At 38.5% G+C, this 20,246-nt stretch overlaps 1 protein-coding gene across 3 annotated transcripts in view; it reads left to right on the top strand.

Moving 5' to 3' along the window:
• The window catches only part of SLC25A26 (solute carrier family 25 member 26), a 156,863-nt gene that overhangs the window by 40,812 nt on the left and 95,805 nt on the right, over nucleotides 1–20,246 (top strand). For 2 of the 3 annotated variants that reach the window (XM_081073241.1, XM_081073239.1), the window contains 2 exons: nucleotides 8,354–8,458; nucleotides 9,873–9,920. The exons of the other annotated variant lie outside the window; for it this stretch is intronic. In XM_081073241.1, the coding sequence (XP_080929367.1) occupies nucleotides 8,354–8,458; nucleotides 9,873–9,920 (153 nt within the window). The remainder of the gene's footprint in view (nucleotides 1–8,353; nucleotides 8,459–9,872; nucleotides 9,921–20,246) is intronic. 3 annotated transcript variants of the gene reach the window in all.

The raw sequence follows: 20,246 nt of genomic DNA, 5'->3' as shown, positions 1-20,246 counted from the left end.
AAATCTCTCTTATTAATTTGCCACATTGAGTTAACTCTGCAAAGTCCAAAGCAATTTTTTTTTTGCTTTTACTTTGATTTGTTCTATTCAATTTAAGTTTCTATTGAACCAAGTATAGATTTTCCTTTTTAAACATTAACAATTGGCTAATATTAAACCTTGAAACTTACGTCCTTTAGATGTGTGTAAATATGATATACCTTTTATGAAAAATAATTCTGGGGATGATAATTAAAAGCTTTGGGTTTCATCTTTGCTCCTTAAGCCAAGTAGCTCTCTGACGTTCAGTAACTTCTGTCTCGGGTTGATTTGTGTATAAAATGCTGACATAAGTAGCTTCTAATATCAGAAGAATATTCACAGGTTATTGATTTTCTTAGAAAAAAAGCTTAAAACAGGTGATTTTTTGTGAACTATGTTGAAATAGTTGGGAAACAAGATATGATGTTAATGTAAGTGCTGTTGGTGATGCCTACTGGCTTTGAAGAGCATTTCAAGAGCGAGCGGCTGGAAGCATGGCTGTGGAATGCTGGCACGTGACGTGTGGAGTGGGATTTGGCTGTGGCAGAGCAAGAACTGGAGAGTTTAGCAGCATCTGTCTCTTTCTCACTACCTTCTTTCTCGTGTTTTCTAACGTGCAGCTGAAGTTTACTGTAACATTTCCCCTTTCACACACTTAGTCTTATGACTTGTAGTTTTGCATTTTGGTGTTTAATAAATACTCAAGGAGATATTCAGCTCTCCATTGCAAAAATAAATAAAATCACATCAGAAAAGTTTTCATGTCAAAGAAAGAAAATTCTTAGTAGCAGCTTCATTATTACAAAAAATTTTTTAATCTAAAGTTCATCACATTTTGGTATGCTTAAACATGATGAAGCCAGTATTAAATGTGTTGATAAAAGATGGAGATGTGTGATTTCTTTATAGAAAACCTTAGTTTTCTTGTCCTTTGATAGGCCTTGAATATCTGAAACATTCTTGGGTTTAATGAAAATGCTGCCATTGCTGTGTCATGGAATGAAGTGAACCCCAGATTTAGGAGGAAAGAATTTGCTAATGAATGGATTTACCAAGAGACCCACAGATGACATTGCCTTTATTTTCTTTCATAGAACCACAGTCCTGTAACAGGTTTTTGTTCTTGTGCAGCGAAATACTATGCTGTAGCTGAAATTCAAATCTAAGAAAGATCAGAGTTAATAGAAAACCAAATGGAAGGCAACGGAGTTATTGGAGGAAGTAGAGACATCGCTTTGTGGCCTTTCTGTCATGCCAGAAGTGCCACGCCACAGAAGTCCAAGAGCCGTGCTGTGTGCTTTGTAACCCTTCTGTTAGTTAGATTGGTTTTCATCTGAGAACCTTTTCAAAGTTTTTCTTTTGTTTCTGTATTTTTAAGAAATAACATGATGTAACAACATGGAGGGTTACGAAGCATGAAGTTCCATAAATATTTATGCCGAGTCACAAAAGGAGACACTTCCTATTTTCTTGACATATTGGGGTCGTATTTCTCTCTTGACCTCTTGAATTGAAAAGTACAAGGAGTTAGTGTACCCTTTTCTTTCTTTTATCTTCTTTTTTATTTATTTATTTTCATTTTTTTAATGAGTTTTAGATGCAGGGAGCTGTTCTGTTAGGTTCATGTAAGTTTCACAAGACTTTATTAATATTCTGTCCTGGTTTTATAAGGATGGATTTAAAAGTTCACTCTTGTCAGGAGTAACATAACTTAGACCCAATTTTAGGCCTTAGTAGAAGCTGTTTGATATGTTTTTATGTATGTTATTGTCACTAAATTAAAAACAAATATTGTTTTTGTCAAGGCCAATAAGTAGGATTGCATCTAAAAACGTATTTTAAAGTAGGCCTTTCATTTTTATTTGGTTACTCAATCTTTGGTCCATAACAAATATTTTTGCCCTTTTAAATTATGTTAAAAAAAACTTATACATCTTTAATACATCTTTATTCTAGAGAACTAGAAAGAAAATATATGTATTATTTCTAGAGAAAATAATATATCTTTATTCTAGAGAACTTAGAAAATATAGGTAGGCAGAAAAGAAGGAGGAACATCATCTTTAATCCCACTCTATTTTTTCTTGCCTTTATGTAAATATATATATATATAAATATATGCAGTCTATTCGATACAAAGAAAAATACATATTTTTTTTAAACTCTGGAGTATTGGTAAGGTCATTATTGTGGAAATGATTGATTTTTGGTCTTATTCCTCCTCTTGGGTAGTTTCATTTGCTTTCTACATAAAATAATACAAAAAAAAAGTGAATAGAATTTTGTCAATTATACCTAAATAAAGCTGGGGAAAAAAGTACAGTAGAGAGATTGCCCCATCCCCCAGTTGATTAGTAAGGTTGACACATGTTTTCTTCTTGCCCTCACGGTGTTTATGGTTTAGTAGACGATAAAGTAATATATTTGAAAAACTATGTGCTATAAGTTAATAAGTAAAAAGTATCAGGTAAGAGAGTTTATTTTGGGCAATAAGAATAAGGAAGAAATAATTTATTTGGAAAATAAAGGTCTCTTTTGAGGTAAAGAAGAGAAGGTGTGATTGTGGGAAAATTAAGAATTATAGAAATCAACACTTGAAAGGATACTGTAAAGATTTCTGGACGAAGTCAAATAAGAAAAATTAGACCGAGGAAGGCAAAGGGGATGCTTGCGAGTTCACTGACAGAGATGGGGCCAGCCTGGTCTGAAGTCCCTCCTGGACTTGAGCCCTGAAGAAAAGCCGCAGTGTTGACCAGGGAATGGCGCCCTGGGCGAGAGGCAGGCAGTCTGGCAAAGGGAGGTAGTGACAACAGTGTGGTCACGAGCTGGGGCTCCTGATGGCCGCTTCTCATAGCCTCTGGGGTCTTCATGTATCACCCCATCTCTTCCCTAGATTGTGAGCTTCTGCCTTGCTGTTACCACTTTCCCCATCGTATGTGCAGATATTTGCCATCCTAAATAAAACAAGGAACTGCCTTTAGCTATGAAGCCATCTGCCAGTGTCTTAGCCCACTTCCTGTAGTAGTCGTCGACATCTGCCCGTCTCTCTATTGAAGTTCCTTATGAATTCTCTGTAATGGGTCTCCTGCCTCAGCCCTCTGTTGAAACAATTCGGGGAACTCTGTTAATCCTCATGTGTACACTGCTTGAGACTCTTGACCCTTTGCTCTGCAAATTTCCACTTGAGACTTCCCTCCCTCTTGAATATCAGGTAAGTTATTGATTGCTTGCTGTTGAAATTGATCTTGGGTAACTTATGAAAAAAGGATTTTTTGGAAGCTTAGCAGACAATACTAAGTTGCCTTTCCCTCTCACTGCTAACAGAATACTCATTTGGTTTGGGTGGCAATATCACCAACCCTTTGTTAGATTGACCTGTTCTCAGTCTTCATACTAGGGGGTGGCCATGTCATACAATTTTGGCCAACACATGCAAGTGGACACTGCTGGGGGCATCAATGAAAAAAGAGGAGGACTGTTCTTGCCTTGAACCACGTTGGGTGACAAGGTGACGCTGGAGGCTGTAAGACCCGTGCTACTCATGAGGTGACGAGCCTGAGAAGGAGAAGCCAATCTGCCAAGTGTGACGGCAGGACGGGAGAGCCTGGGTTCGCCTGTCCTTGCTGAGGGTCTGCGCTAAATGCTGAACTGCCTCTCACCCAGTACCTGCTAGATGACGTCATTACGTGTCATTCGTTGTCGGAGGCACTCGTTGGTGCCCTGCCACTTGTATCCCAAAATGTTGTTACTTCTGTAATTGACTTAGAACACTGTTTGATGGCTCTTAGAATACATGGAAGAGTGGAGAATAAGGTGGGGGAATGAAAGGGAAGGAGGCTGTGGCAAGAACTTAGGAGCAGTGGGGTTGGGGCGCAGCCCTGTCACTGCCCACTGGACTGTGTCCCGGGCCCTGTGTGTGTTAGAACAGCACTGTCCCATAGAGACATTTTCTAGTAGTGACATTAAAAAAAGTGAAAGCACCAGCTGGATGAATTTTAATAACATTTTAAATCATATATAGAGTATTAATATTTCAACATGTAATCAACATAAACGCTATACTGATAGGATATTTACATTATTTTTGCATATAAATTTTCGAAATCCGATGTGTATTTTATACCAACAGCACATCTCATCTGTTAGCCCCTTTGCCAGTGCTCTGTAGCCCCCTGTGGCCAGCAGCCTGTGTATTGGTCAGCATGGCTTGGAGTCAGATTCCTGGGTGGACCCATCTGAGGTGCCCAACCTGACGGGGTGACTGTTCTTCTTGCCTTGGACCACGTTATGTGACAAGGTGTGCCCCTTGCCAGGCCCAGGGTGGGAGGGACTGACACTCTGGTTCCCGAACTGGGCAGAACATAGGAGAAATGAAAACTGGTCAGTCGAAGAAGACAAGTGTTCTCTACAGTGATGCTTTCCTCCTGGTCCTACTTGTGTGTCTCTGATAAATTTTTCTGTTTCTCCTTTCTAAAGGGGTGTTCCTCAGGGTTTCATTCATGGCCCTTCGATCTTCCCGTTTTGCTCTTTCTTTGGGTAATCTAACCTCCTCTTGGTTTTAGCCATCACCTGTATGCTGATGACTTACATATGTGTATTTCTAGCCCTGTTCTAGCTTTGTAGCTGCATATTCATTTCTTGGCTAGACACAGCCCCCTTCCTTGTCCACAGACTTCTGCTCAACATTCCCAGTCTGAGCTTATCCTCTTCCCTTTAAAACCGCTATTCCTCCTCTGTCCCCTGATCTCAGTTAGTGGCGCCACTGGATTGTACAAGCATCGTATCCTCTCCTCACTTCCTTCCAATCTCCTGTTAGTCATCAGCTCCTTTCATTTTACTCCTCACTTTTCCCTCAGTTTTGACTCTTTTTCTTCTCTAAGCCATTTTCATTTCCTGGCTTCTCTGTAGAACTGTTGCAACAGCCTCATAACTTGTCTCCTGCCTTCTTTGTATCTTTCCTCTTTGCTTCCTACCCTTCTTTTGTCCCCCATCCTCCAACTGTCCTACGCACTGCAGCCACAGTGATTTCCCTAAAGTGCAGATCATCATTCCTTTGCCTACGTTTCTTTCAGTTGATCCCATTGCCTATGGAGTACAGTGCAAGTTTCTCAGCGTGGCATATAGGGTCTCTTTGTCTGTTGGTCCAGTCTTACTTTCCCTGACTCCTGACCTTAAACTTGATGTTTTGGTAATATGGAATGGCATGGTTGAGTACAAACTGGAATGCTTTCTTGAAATGGGATGGCTCTGTTACTCCGGAACACCTGCTTTTGTATTTATGTGCTTTTTATTGTTTCCTCTCCCCATCATGCCCTTTTCACCCTTCTTGCTAGCTAATTCTGGCTCATTTGAAGGTTCTGTGAAGGCATAACCTCTGGTTTTTTCCCTGGGTCTTATGGTCTCACTAAATACCCCTCCTCTCCATTTGCCGTGCTTGTTTATGCCTCTTGTTTTGGCCGTATATTACTGAATTTATTGAAGTTGCCTGCATGTAGTTGAGGGTTCTTTGAGGCCAGGGCACCATTTTTCTCGTCTTTGCTACACAGCAGTATCGGGCGCAGTGTGTTTCTGTTGGCCTGAACTAGGTGAGTTGGAAGGGAGACTGTGGGCGGAAAGATATGTTGGCCCAAATTGTGAAAAGCATTCAAGTGTTTGATGAATGAAGAAATCAAAATCAGGTTATATTGTTTTGTAAGTTTGGGGAGAAAAGTGACTTCAGGGAATGAATTCTTTGTTCTAATCGTCCGCGTTGTAGCGCCTTAATGTAAAGCATCGTTGCTTTTGAGCTGTGCTTTACAGTCATATGCCCATGTTACCTGACTCCATGGCATCGCGTCACATCAGCCATCTCTGTCCCTTGTATCCTGGGGTGCTGAGACCTGCATCTGTTCTGTGCTTAGGCTCTTGCCAAGGCTAATACCAAAGAAGAATTTGCTGGTGTTAATACCTAGATCAGGGGTTGGCAAACCGACACCTGTTTTTGTTGTTTCATTGGAACGCAGCTGCACCATTCATTTATGTATCATTTTCTGTGGCTGCTATTGTGTTCCTGCAGCACTGTTGTGGCCTCTGTGGTGACAGACCATGTGGTTTGCAAAGTCTAAAATATTAACTGTTTGATCTTTTACATAAAAAGCTTACTGATTTACACCTTAAAGCCACTTCGTGTTGGAAAGACAAAGCCTTAAGTAATATACATTTGGGCAGCAATCTCAGTTTAGGGATGAGGAGAATGCAGATTGAAAAGGACAAACCTCTTTGAATTTGTGTACTCTGTTTGGTGGGATGATTTTGTTAAATTTCTTGTTGCTCTTTCCGTTCTACTACATGTCATTGAAGAAAGATTGCCCACATTTCTTACTGTGACTCAAATATGTATGTGTTTATGTGTGTCATATGTTTATATGTGTGTGTGCCCATATAAACATATGTATCTATAAACATCTATCTATCTATCTATCTATCTATCTATCTATCTATCTATCTATCTATCTTTTTTAAAGTCTCAAAGTTTTAAAATGACTCGCCTCAACCATATGCAAAAGATTGAACACCAGAGTCAGGTGCGTGAAATCTAAGTGGCAGAAAACGTTTGTGTCTTTGGCAGACTGCCTCGTGTGGAGAGTCGTAAATGCAGGTCTCCCATTAAAGCAGTTTAAAAGATCAGATCATATGTTTCCCTCCCTGTACCCTGAGGTCCTTTCTCCACCCCTGCCTCCTGTGCTTCTGTGGGCGGTTCCTTTGCTTTGACAAATTCTTTTCTTTCCAGTTAATTGAGCTATAGCTGACATATTGTATGAGTTTAAGTTGTATGACATAATGATTTGAGATATATATGTATATAGTGAAGTGATCACCATAATAAGTTAATATCCATCACCTCTTAAAGAAGTGTTTTCTTAATGACAGCTTTTAAGATCTGCTTCTCTTAGCTATTTCAAATATACAATATAGTGTTGTTAACTGTAGTCACCTAGGCACATTGCATTCCCAGAACTTGTCTTATAATTGGAAGTTTGTACCTTTTAACCACCTTCACCCATTTTGTACACGCCCCCCCAGCCTCTGACAAACACCAGTCTGTTCTCTGTTTCTATGACTTTGACTTTTTTTGTTTTTTGTTTTTTTAGATTCCAGATATAAGTGAGATCATATGGTATTTGTCTTTTACCATCTGAGTTATTTCACTTATAATGCCTTCAAGATCTATCCATGTTGTCACAAATGGCGGGATATTTTTCTTTTCTACAACTAAATAATATTCCATTGTATACGTATACCACATTTTCTTTATCTGTTCATTTATTGACAGACACGTACTATTTTCATGTCTTGGCTATTATAAATAATGCTACAATGAACATGGGGATGCAGATGCCTCTTTGAGATAGTGATTTCATTTACTTTGGCTATATACCCAGGAGGGGAATTGCTGGATCATATGGTAGTTCTGTTTTTAATGTTTTCCATAGTGGCTGTTCCAATTTACATTTGCTCAAGCAGTGCACAAGAGTGCCATTTTCTCCACATTCTTGCCGACACTTGTTATCGTTTGTCGTTTTGATGACAGGTGTGAGTAATTGACCAATTTTTAATTGTTCTAATATCTGCAAATAAGTAGCTTACTGAAGGGAGAGTTCTGGAAGCGTGAGTTTGAGGTGGCATATACCTCTCCCTGGCATACCATGAAGGATGATGTTAAAATGATTTGCTGATAGGGAGGATGTTGAGTATGGACCACCCAGGACCTGTGTCAATTTGAATGTTGGAACAGGGTCTGAGAGTGGACGGGGTTACTCTTCAGTTGTTACATGGTGGGGAGATCTGGGGTGCTAGGGCTGGGAGCTGGCTGAGGCTGCCGGCGGGTGACATGGAAGGTTGGGGGTAACCAGCTGATGATCAGTTCTGCCTCCACCAATGGGTGCATTACTGACAGTAAAGCAAAAGCCCTTTTGGTTCATTCTTTCATCAGACATGTTTGAAATGGCTGTTGTTTGAAGACCAGATGCTGATCCATAGATGTTGGGGATTCAACATGAGTAAATGTGCTTCTTGCTCTCTTGGGGCTTATAGACAGATACGCTTGCAACAACATGGTGGAGGTGGGAAGATCTATACAGAACAAGGTAGGAAAGGTTTTGGGGCTGATAAAACAGCACATGTCCATTAGGGTTCCAAGTGTTTTAAGTTAAAAAAACAGAACCTTTTGATGTCTTGCACTAAGCCTGTACTTTTTTATACTATGATTTTTTATACTATAATTTTTGCTTACAAGAAAAATTTCAGTTTTCATCCTACTTTATTAGGATGTAATTAAATTTATATATTTTAGGTTGCCTGCCTGATTCGAGTTCCTTCTGAAGTAGTTAAGCAGAGGGCACAGGTTTCTGCTTCTTCAAGAACATTTCAAATTTTCTCTAACATCTTATATCAAGAGGTGAGATGTGTTTTTAAGCTCGCTCTGTTTTCTTTATTGAGAAAGATTTTATAGTATTATTGCTAATAAGAACACTGTGAGTCTCGTATTGGGAGTTCTAGAAGAGACCTTAAAGCTAAATGTAATAAGTTTACTCCAGTTATATTAACTTCTTATGCTAAGATTATCATTGTTTTTCCTTTGTTTCTGAATTTTTATTTTAATTTTTATTTCTTTTTCAAATTTATAAACAAACACATACTGAGTGCCACCACTCTATGTGTGTCCTACATTGTAATCATCCTATAGTTCTTTTGGAATCAGACATGGAACAAATATTAAATATGTAAAATCAGTGAAGATATATTAAAATATCACTACAGAATTTGAGGGCCCATGGAAGAGAAATGTAGTAACGGACCCATATTGTTACCAATGTCATAATGTTTGTATCAAAGTGTAATTGCTCTTTTACCAGTTAGTGTTAAGCAGTGGGTTGGAACTCATCCCTGCTGGACATGTGACTAGGGACCATTGAGCTGCTTTCTTTTATAGTTTTTACAGAAACCTTAAAAAAATTTATTTTTTTTACAAAAATACATCATATGAAAATTTCAATGAACCTAGGTTTTAGAAAAATTATTCTTAATGGTCCCTCTGTCACCTAGGTGAGGAGATAGAGTATTAATTATATGAATGAAATCAGTCCAATAGAGGGTTCCTGTTGAATCATGTGGACAGTTAAATAGATAATAAGCCAAGGCTTGTCCAGAGCTATTTTATTTATCACTATTGAGAAATTATTAATGAATTTCTGATGTCTTCTGATTGAAACTATGAAATATAATTCTGTTTTTATATGACAAGATAATCAGCATTCTGTGTGCATTTGCTTTTGGAAATACTGGGGGTGCCAAAAAATATATATACAAGTGAACACTTTGGTTGACGTTGCTCAAGCAAGTAGTTCGCCATAACCAGAAGTGTCTGGAAACTGATGGTAACCACTTTGAGCACCTTTTGTAATTGCGGAAGTCAAATGTGGCTTGTATTCGTCTTTTGTTATCAGTATATATTAAATATTACAATTTACAGTTTTCCTTTCTTAAAATGTGTATACATTTTTTTTGACACCCTCTGTATATTTATTTAAAACATCTCAAGTATTCTTTTCAGGAGAAGAAATGTTGAAAGCAACTAAAGCTCAATTCATATGTAGTCAGTTTTATGATCAGAGTTGTTCCCCTTTTAAAGGAGCTGACCTGAGCTTTATGTACCTTAGGTCAGTTGAAATATTCTAGCCTCTTACAGAACTGTGGCCATTGTCAACATTTTAAAACTGAAACTTTAGAAAAGGTAAACCTGATTTATTCAGAATGTCATTTAGAATCTCTGCTATTCTAACTTTCTGAGCTTTCGGCTTTGTTTATTTCAGGGCATCCAAGGATTGTATCGAGGCTACAAAAGCACAGTTTTAAGAGAGGTAACTCACTTAATTTCCAACACTGAAGTACCAAAAATGATATGCTTGTTCAGTGAATTTATTTGGAGAAACTGGTTTAAAAATTAAAAAGGGAAATTATGATCACTTTTTAAAACGCTGTTAAGTCTTACGTTGGTTCTAAATGGGTATGGGTTTGCTGAGTGATCAATCCAGTGGTCAGAACGGCCCATCCTGTATGTAGCTTCACTGTAATTAGAGAGTGGCTGTTGTAGCTGAAATATTAGAAAATAACTACAAAAGATACCAACTTAATTACTGTAATACACAGAGTTAGTGAAAAATTGGTAATGAAAGAAGCAGCCTAAGAGACAAGTGTCTCAAAAGCTGTGCCATGCACTCAGCTCTTGTTTTCCTGGTAACAGATGATGGGGAACTGGGCAGTTCGGCCCGGCTGAGTCCTGGCGCTGCAGGTGGCGTGCAGGGCCGCGTGCCCAGAGCAGCCATTTCACCTCCTGGACCCTCCAACTCCCAAATTTTGTGGTTTAATATGTAGTAAGTTTCTTTTTCCTTTGGTTGAAAAAGCAAAGCAATTTCAGTATAGTACTGCAGGAAGCATGTTTTCATTTTTGCCTTAATAGAAAAGGCTAATTTGAAGTTCAAAAGTTGATTTATAGATATGTGAGATATAAGAGAAGTCTTTAGTTTGGGACATAATTTTCTTTTTCTTTTTTAATGAGTTTAAATCCTAAGGATTTCTTTTTTTTTTTTTCAGCTTTATTGCAATAGAATTGACAAATAAATTTGTCAGGTGTTTAAAGTATAAAACATAATTTGATATATGTATACTTTGTGAAAAGAATTGGGATATAATTTTCTATTAAAATGCAAAAGAGTATCTGTATATATTTGTTTTCTATTTGTAGTTCCTTGGATGCTAAAACGTTTTCATTTATGAAACTGTTTTTAATTTAAATAAATATTGTCATAAGTAGCAGGACATTGAAATTCTTTGAAATCCCTAGTTTTATTCCCAGGTGTTTTTTTGTTGTTGTTGTTTTCTACCATAGATTATAGTATTCTTTATGAAACACCAGAACTGTTATTTAAAGCTTTTATTTGCACACCGTAACGACTTTTAGTGTGGTGTAGTGCTGGTGATGTTTGTCTTTGAAAAATTTCTCTTGAAAGCAAACTGAAGGTTTCAAAATTAGTCATTTGTGTGAAGATGACTTCTGCCTTTCAAAAATATCACCTGCACTTTATCTTCATTCTGTACTTATTTTCTGACTTACTAAACACGGTTATTTACTCAGATTTCACCTGGGTGCCAGAAAAATGCAGGGGGGGTTAGGGACAGTGAACATTTTTATTTTTCTGGGAGATGCTGATTAAATGAATTTATTTACATTCCAGCGAATACTGGTTTTGCATACAAATAAATAGATAAAACACATGGTTACAACTGCATTCTATTCTTTTAAAAATTTGGTTTGACATATGTCACACTAGTAATTAATTTCTAAGCTGCAATTCTTACAAATAGTGTGACCTTACTGAAATGACTTTGTTTACTCAAAATGGCAGTGCTTTGTAGGAAATTTAATTGGGGTCTGTTGCATTATCCGTATTCATAAAAGATCTTTCAGAACTGATTTTAGTTGAAATATTGCTTTTGTACAGATTCTCTGATAGAATGAGAGAAGAATTTTATTGCCGAGTGATACATAGCTACTTTTCAAAATGAGAAAAATAAGAAGTGATATATCTGCTTTAAACAAAATTTTTGCATTATAAATAGTTTCAATTCTTGCATTGTTCTGACACCAATATCAAATCTTTTTGCCAAGAGCTTGTTTGATTGTTTCAATAAGAAAGTACATTGAAGCCTTAGTGAGAATCACCAGGAAATTTATATATTTATTCTGTGTACACTGTTTTCTTTAAAATAGTTTTATCTCCCTAGCAGTAGCCCATTAGAAAGAGATTGAAATTTGAATTCATGCATTATAAAATAGATTGTGTGTTCTTTCGATTTTTATGAATGCTGTCACATGTTTTTTACTACGTTTGATGTTTGTGGCGATTGCATGCTTATCCCTGATGTTCTCCTAAATTATTTTAGTTACTGTGAATTTCAGACTCAGTCTAAGCAAGGTCAACAGATTATACCATTTATCTCACCCTTTCAGTGTTCATTTTTCTCATGATCTTGGCCGCATTAGATGTGGCCAAGCGTCTTGCTGCGGTGGTGTTACTGCAATAAGATGGAAATGGGCAGCAAAATCACAGCTGCTTTCATAGCCAGGCTTGTTTCAAAGGGTCCATTGTCCTGAGAGATCTGTGGAGAGCCGCCTCACGAGCTTGGATGTGAATTAGAAGGACTTCTATAAAGGAAGAAAGCGGAGGAAGCAAGTTATTTCAAAAGAAGTAGGAATAAATTAAGCTCAGCAAATGTGTTTTATCCAAAAATTCTATTCAGCGATCATTTGAAGAGTGTCTCCTGTGTGTTGGGCACCACATACAACGTTTGTGCCCTGAAGGATTCACATTCTGGTGGGAAAACATCGGGGAGTAGACACTCCAGCGCAGTGTAATGGTGCTGTAATGAAATGGTGTGTGTACAGGCAGGGTGCAGCTGGGGTTATAGAGGAGGCAGTGCTTGAGTGGTACCAGTTAGTACTTGCTGCATTAGACAGTTAGTTTTGACTTATTTCTTGAAGTAATGACAATTAGAAGTATTCCAGGAGAGGGGCAGAGGCGACAACACGAGCAAAGGCACAGAGTGTGAAAGAACACGTGTACCTTGCTTATCTAAGCAGAATTGGGGCTTTCACAGCTATAGAAGAGGCAAATGTGATTTCCCACTACCTGAAGCCTCGTGAGGCCACTTCAAGAAAGCACTCAACCAAGTGGGGTACTTGCCAGGAGGAGAGGTTGAACATCTCACCCCAGAAGGATGTTTACAGGGAACTAGAGTGGAGCACGTGGAAAAGCCCTTGGAAGAGTCTGACATATGTCTCCTGGAGTTAGGAGGACGAATTACTGGTGTTTGACTCTTATCTGCACAAATCTGACAGTGAGATGCTGGTTGTACCTGCCTCAATGTTAGGATTTTGCCATTTTGATGATGAATAATTCCTGGTTTCTTTTTGGTAGATAAGAGTGGCCACTAAAAAGATTTGAGATCAGTGAGTGTTATCTCCCCATCTCTCCCCAGTTTTGCTACCAAGCTGCAATGAAAGCAAGTCTCCCACGAAATGCTATTACACATGCAGTCAAAATCAAGCAATCAAGCAGGCCAAAATAAGTCATTCAGCCTGTTCTGTAAGTTCATTGAGACGCTCGGACTGTCCCTTAGGTGCAGAAATTACCTTTCGGATTGGAAAGTTTACTTGCAAGTAGATATGGCAGCTTTTCAAAGTCACTTACTCTATTGTCTATTTCAGGCGGTGGAAATTTCCCCTAATCTAGTGGCTGGAAACAGGAACTTTTGGGAGTCAAGCCTCAGGGACTGCTCTTCAAAATCTCTTTCCCAGTTCTGTTGTCTGCCCACTAAGTTCCTTTTCCCCAACTCTTCATGTAAAAGTTATGTCAGTCTCTTGTTTGTTTTTCCAGAGCCACTCTATGCTAGGTGTTCTGCACCTTGTTTGTTTTCTTACCCAAAATATTTTGGAGCTTTACATCACTTCATAAAGAGCACCCTCTCTTTTTTATGATTGGGTAGTACTCCAATGTATAAACGAGCCACTGTTTATTTCACCAGGTCCTCATTGGTGGGTATTACAAACATGCTACAATGAATAGTATTGTTCCTACGTCATTTTGTACGTGGTCTAGGATGCTTATAGGTTATATGCCAAAAGTGGACTTGCTTGGTTAAAGGTGCATAGGCATTTGTAATTTTGATACATATCATCAAATTGCCCTTCATGGAAGTGCCAGTCGGCACTTGTGCCAACAATGCAGGAGCTCTGTTTTCTTTCGACTCACTAACAGTACTGGCAATCTAAGAGGTGCTGTAGTTTTAATTTTAAGTGAGACTGGGCCTGTTAACACATATCTGAGAACTATATTATTCCTTTACTGATTATTTAAATTATGCTAAAGTTATTGTAAGAAGAGAGGAGATTCATATAAAGTCCTTTCTGTAAAGCCTAGTAGGTGTCACATAATAGGTGTTCAGGAAATATTAACTGTGCTTATTAGTATTCTTGGTCACTGAAAAGGCTTTTGACAGGAAATGACACCTAAGTGTGAAATGCAACTCATTCTTACCAGCTGTCTGCTTTTGGCAAGTTGCTGACCCTCTCTGAGCCTGAGTTTGCCCATCTGCGCTAGGGACTTGGCATAGGTTTCTCTTGTTGAAATCTCACAGCAGTCTCAGGAAGGAGGGAAGACAGCAATAGGGTCTGCCCAGAAGTTCAGAAATGGAGAAACCCGCCTCTAGTTTGTTCAGTTCTTGAACAGGGATGGGACCTTTATCTGTCTGCATTTAAACATGTGAATGCCATTTCATGATGATGGGTAACAATAGCCGTGTTTGAACTAGAGGTCAGCTAACTGTCATTACTTGGAAAGCTTCTTAGCTGCAATTGAAGTGTGTTGATGGTTGTGCTAATCAAAATTACTAATATAAATGGGCTGGAAAATTTTTATGATGATTCTTATTTGGGTCAGTTTGATTATTTACTGGGATTTATTTGCCACATAAGATTACCTATTTAGAGGAAGGCTTTTTTTTACTGGGATTGCATCACTTGAATGTTTTCTGTTGAAAAATGTTTTGAAGCACCTATAGCTAGAACTTTTATTACTTATTTAATATCCTTAAGCCTGTATGCTAGTTCCTGCTTTTATGATAGTAAAAAGGCAAAAGAAAAAAAAAGCTATGCTATCTGTTAAGAACTTTTCCGCCTTGTGTCAGAGTGCTGTGTATCTGTTTCCGTGTGTGTTTGTATGAAATTGTTTTCTTTGATTTACCTCTTCCTTTCATTTTTGATTGTCTTTACGTTTCGGTTTTTTCTGGCTACATATAATTATGCCTTGTCTTCTCAGATAGCGTATACATTCCTCTTGAAAACCGCAGCTGGGTTTTCACATCTTTGTAGCATGCACAGGCTCTAGCATAAGTCAGCACTCAGGAGATATTTGTTGTTGCTTTTACTCCTTTAAGTTTGATTCTTTTTTGTTCAGATGCTACTAGACACCATGACTATTTCCGAATGCCCACGGAGCTCTGAGGGGGCTTGGAATGGTGCAGGCTGGTGGTTCCACCTTTGGGTACACCACACTGTCAGGTTCTTGCTTTAGATAGGGGATGAAATACCAAAGCGTATATAATTTTCTAAGATTTCAGTCTTCTTAAACCTTGAAAAAATAGTCTTTATAAGCTTAGTTTCATTAGAAAAGTAATAAGTGCTATAATTAATTCACTTGTTTTCCACATCTTAGTAATTCCGCTAAGGAAAAGGAAAAAAAGTGATTATAAACCTTTCCAAACTTTTAATGTGAAATTGTTTTTCAGTTAAACTCCAATGCAAACATATTGAACCCTATTTTAATCCTACATAATTCATTTTATTAACTATGACCAAATAGAACATCTGTTAAAATTCCATAATGTTAGCTTCATGGGAAAAGAAAAAAAATCTGTTTGTTCTTGGAATTTGTCCACTGTTTTATTGTTCAGGGTTTCAGTAAATGTGTAATGAGACATTCTTATTAATACGAATATTAAACAAATAAAAATGAAATATTCTCTTTAATCACAGAAGTTTATAAAATGAGTCACTTAATTGCATTTACATTCTTATAACTTTCCTGTAGAGAAGTTCTATGAAGAATGAACGAGAGTTCATTCTTTAATTCAAGAACCTAACTTATTGCTCCTCAAATATAGATTGTAGCCTGCAGTGTTTCATCATCTCCTAAACAAACATACTTAGAATGAGCAATTTAGTAAAATTATTTTAATGTAGAAAAATTACTTTAGCCCTTCAGTGCATATTTTCTCGTGTTTTGTTTATATGAAACCAGCTGCTATTTACTTTTCTCATTCCTTGGACGCATTTCATTTGCGCTGTGCAGTTGGAAAAGGCTGCATGTTTCCATTGGCCATCCTAAAGGCATACCAGTCCCCAGTATAGGGTTTGCTGCGATGTAAATGCAATAATGTGACTCTTCAGTGTAAACATCTAAGAAGCTATCAGATAAAGGTGGAAGCTAGTTCTTCATTTTAAATGTTAGTATCATACACCATACTGTTTAAGTCGGTCTGTCTGTGGTGTTCCTTTGTTTGTGTTTTTCATCCATGTGAAATATCTTTTTCCTTCATCTTGTGTGTCAGTTTAGATTGCACTTAAGCTGCTGATAATAGAAAATCTCACTTCAGTGGCTGCCCCAAATAAGGGTTTTCCCCCTTCTATCACAAGAATACTCTAAGGCTGGTGTGCTGGTTAAATGAGGGCATTGAGGATCCAGGCTCTTTCGTTCTGCTTGGTCAACCTTAAAAGCTTGGTAACTTACTCATCGTTACAAAACGGCAGCTCCACTTTTAGGCGTTGTGGTCCCTTTCCAAGCACGGAGTGGGAAGGGCAGGAGGCAACACTAGCTTTGCCTGTCACCCTGTTTACCTGGAAGATAGAAGTGTTTTTGGTGAGGTGCCTAGGGCCTCCCTGAGTTGCATGGGATTGGGAAGCTGAGCATGTATGTAGTTTTTCAGGGTAGTGGGTAAAGGCAGGCTAAGACGTGGTGGACACCACTGTCACTGAGTCACCCCACTGTGTCTGCCTTATTCTGTCCATTCAAGGCCTTGCACTCTTTCTTGTACCTCTGATTTCAGCCCCATGCTTTGGCACCCTGTTCACATCCAGAACATTTGTCTAGGTCACAATGTTTAGACATTTAATCATACTCCATAAACTGATGTCTGTTTTTATTCTTTTTCTGCCACCTGTGTTCTTTTGGGCACATGGGAAGTTCTTCTTTAAAAATCATTTGGTGTTCTCTCTGAATTATTATTCTGAAAACAGGAGTTTACTTCAAAGTTACTGTAGGGACGTTGTCCCAGAGAGCAGTTTCCAGGCTCTCGACCGCACGTGGAAAGGTGCTGGCTCGGGTAGTAGATGGCCGTCAGCTGTGATCAGATGGCCGTCAGCTGTAACCAGTGAGCCATTGGCTACTAATACAACTGCCATGGCTACGCTAGCAGCAAATGGGGCTAGCAAGTGCGGTTAGCAAGCGGATTGTGGATTGCAGATCGTGTTGCTCATACTTCCTGTGTCTTTCCCGGCCGCTAGTGAGACTGGGGTACCTCATTGGGGTACTGGCAGATGTTTGCTTTTGTGTCTCAACCAGTCGCCAGCAAGAATATAGTGGTATGACTCCCCCGTCTATGGCTCCGTGGATGTTCCTTTTTGGCATCACCATATCCTGTGTTCTTGTGCGGGGAGCGGGAGCTGAGACCCTGCATTACAGTTACTTATTTTTTTATACAGTTTTGATTTTAAAATTAAGACCTCAGAATACTTGTATTGATATAGTCATATGTTAACTCTTCCCTTGCAAAATATGTAAATCACAACTGAAATACTAGCTTATGCTTACTAAGTACTTACAGTATTCCAGTCTCTGTGCTAAGTTCTCTGCAAGCGTTATTTCAAAACTCACAATAACGGAAGCATGATCCCTGCTTTATAGAGACGGAGGCCGAGTAGATTGTGGGTCACCTGTCTCACATGGAGCAGGGAAAGCACCTAGGGCTCCAGAGCCCATGATCTTAATGCCTGCGGTGAGCTGTGAATTTTGCACTTCATGTGCTGATAAGTTTTTCTGGGGAAGAAAATAGATATTTAAAATTAATAGCCCATATGTGTATTTTTCTTCAGCCTTTAAACCTTTGGGTAGGCATTAATGCCAGAAGTTAGGAAAATAAGTTCTCAGCACCTAGAAGTCTACCTGATGTGAAAACGAAAGTCATCAGGCCATAAACAAGCAGAGAGAGTCTTGCTTTGATGGAGACGTCCGTGAAGAACAGTGGCGTGCACGCACATGTTATCCCGACGTTGGTGTGGTTTGCTCTACATATTCAGGTGTTAGTGCTCGCTTTGCTTCTCTGAGGGGCGTCTCCTGTGACCGCTCTAGCCCAAATCGACCTGTCCAACCCCGGTCACTCATGTGGGACCCTGGCATGAACCACTATCAGAAATTAATCTTCATTTCTGGTTTTCAAATTTATTACCTGCCTCCTTCCTCCCACTAGAATATACACCACACCATGAGATACCTACTGTCTGTTTTGTTCCCTACTCTTAATCCAGTACCTGAAGAGTGCTCAAAATATCCCACAGCACGCTCAGAAAGTATTTGACGAACAAACCAATGACTTAATCATACATGCTTCTCAAAAGTAGACTAGTTTTACATACTTAGATATTTCAAATCTCTAACACGTGCTCAAGCTGAGAAGCATTGGCCAGAATTATGGCAGCCTCACTTAGTTCCCAGGCTAGTTAGTGGTTTTCTGCCTTATAAACTTTCTGCACTTCCAGTGAGGTTAATTTTCTCCTTGTCTTAGAATATTTCCTGGTATTCTTGTGCCTTCCACAAACAGCCTTATTTTAATTTTGTCATTTCTAGTTAAGGGTTGCTCCTATGAATATTTTATGTATGTAAAACACTTTTGGAAATGACATAGGACAGTAGTAAACAAGTTATTCATGAAGAAAATCCTTCATCAGGTATGTGCAAATTATGTACAATGAATACTATGTGATTCAAAATTACTCTTGAGATTCTCAGTACTATGTATGCTCTTATTGTCTGAACAACATCTTACAAGGAGTATTTAGAAGACACTATATTTCTGTATTAAGAAAACCAAGTATAAAGGCAAAATCTAGAATTTTTATGTGTAATTCAAGGATTGTGGTTGAAGGGAATTATTGAAAATGTTTACCTGTGGCTTTGACTACCTGGTTGCATATTACCTTGGCATCATATAATGATAATAATTACAATTTGAATTCTGATCATGTACTTTGCATTTATTTTTCTAATCTTTAGATAAAACTGTAAGACATTAACCTTTTTTTTCACAGATCAGTAAGCTGAGGCTTGTAAAAGTCAAGCAAAGTTAAGCTAGTTATGTGTCAGGACTGGGAGCAGAGGCTAAGCCGGTGTGCTTCCAAAGTCTGTGTTTCTTATCACACTTTGCTTCCTGCTTATGTCCTGCAGGTCAATGCACTGTTCATTCCTCGTAGGCTTTTTCAGGAAATCATAGGAAAATAAAGTGGTAGTATGTCTGTAAGGCTTGGACCGAATCCGTGAACTTGATGAAATGGACCACAATTTCGGAGCAGTGGAGAATTCTAAAAGATAGAAGTGGAGCCATCTGCGAGGCAGAACACAAAGAGATGCTTCTAAATTGGGCAATAATCATTGATTTCAACATCCTCCTTCATCTAGCCTTTGTTAAGTCTGCTTAAAAATGCTTTGACTGATTTGAGCCTTCTGTCCCCGTTTCTTCCCTGGGCTTCAGCATGTGTTCTGAGAAACAGCAGCACAATAGGTGGGAAAAAAGTGATCATCTTTGGCATTGAAATGGTGTTGGTGCTTAGCCGAGTAATTAACAAATAATTTATTGACTAGTGGAGAAGTAGAAATTGGGGAGAGAGAAGGATGTTTCTTTTGTCTTGTGAAAACACTCTGCCTTTTGTTACTGAACTTGATGCAAAAGTTGTGTGATAGAATCACACACTAGAGGGCGCACAACGCCTGTGCTTTAAGTGTTGGTGGCAGAAACTTTCAGTGTACCAGAATCTGGAGGCTCTGGAGTTGATTGCTCGGCACCTTTACAAGTGGTTCAAATTGAAAAACGAAAATCCGTGCATAATAAATGGTGTTTTCCAATCCAAGATTCCTGAATAATATTATTTTAGTTAATCCTGAAATACTTCATTATGCATCTCTAAAAGATAAGAACTAAGTTTATTTAACTTATGAAAAATAATGAATGTCACAGTCTCAAAGTATTTTCCCCAAGCTATTTTTCAATTACAAAGGAAAACAATAATTTTACAATCGGAAAAACTGGCAGATACGACCGTATTCAAGTGATGAAGGTTAACATCACCAATAGTACGATCTGTTGACATCATACACCCCTGGGAGGATGCACTGAGAAGGATACGATGTCACTTCTTTGGTCTTCTTGCCAAAAAGTGCATAAGCTTAGTCTGATCATGGGAAGACATCAGACAAATCCATATTGAGAGACATTCTACAGAGCAACCAAGGTCCTGAAAGATAAAGATAAAAGTCGTCACATATAGGAGAAGACTAAGGAGACACAACACATAAATGCCA

Source organism: Rhinolophus hipposideros (genome assembly GCF_964194185.1).
Source record: "Rhinolophus hipposideros genome assembly, chromosome: 14".
NCBI classification, from domain to species: Eukaryota; Metazoa; Chordata; class Mammalia; order Chiroptera; family Rhinolophidae; genus Rhinolophus; species Rhinolophus hipposideros.
Note: the sequence above shows the minus strand (reverse complement) of the source record. Positions and strands in the feature narration are given on the sequence as shown.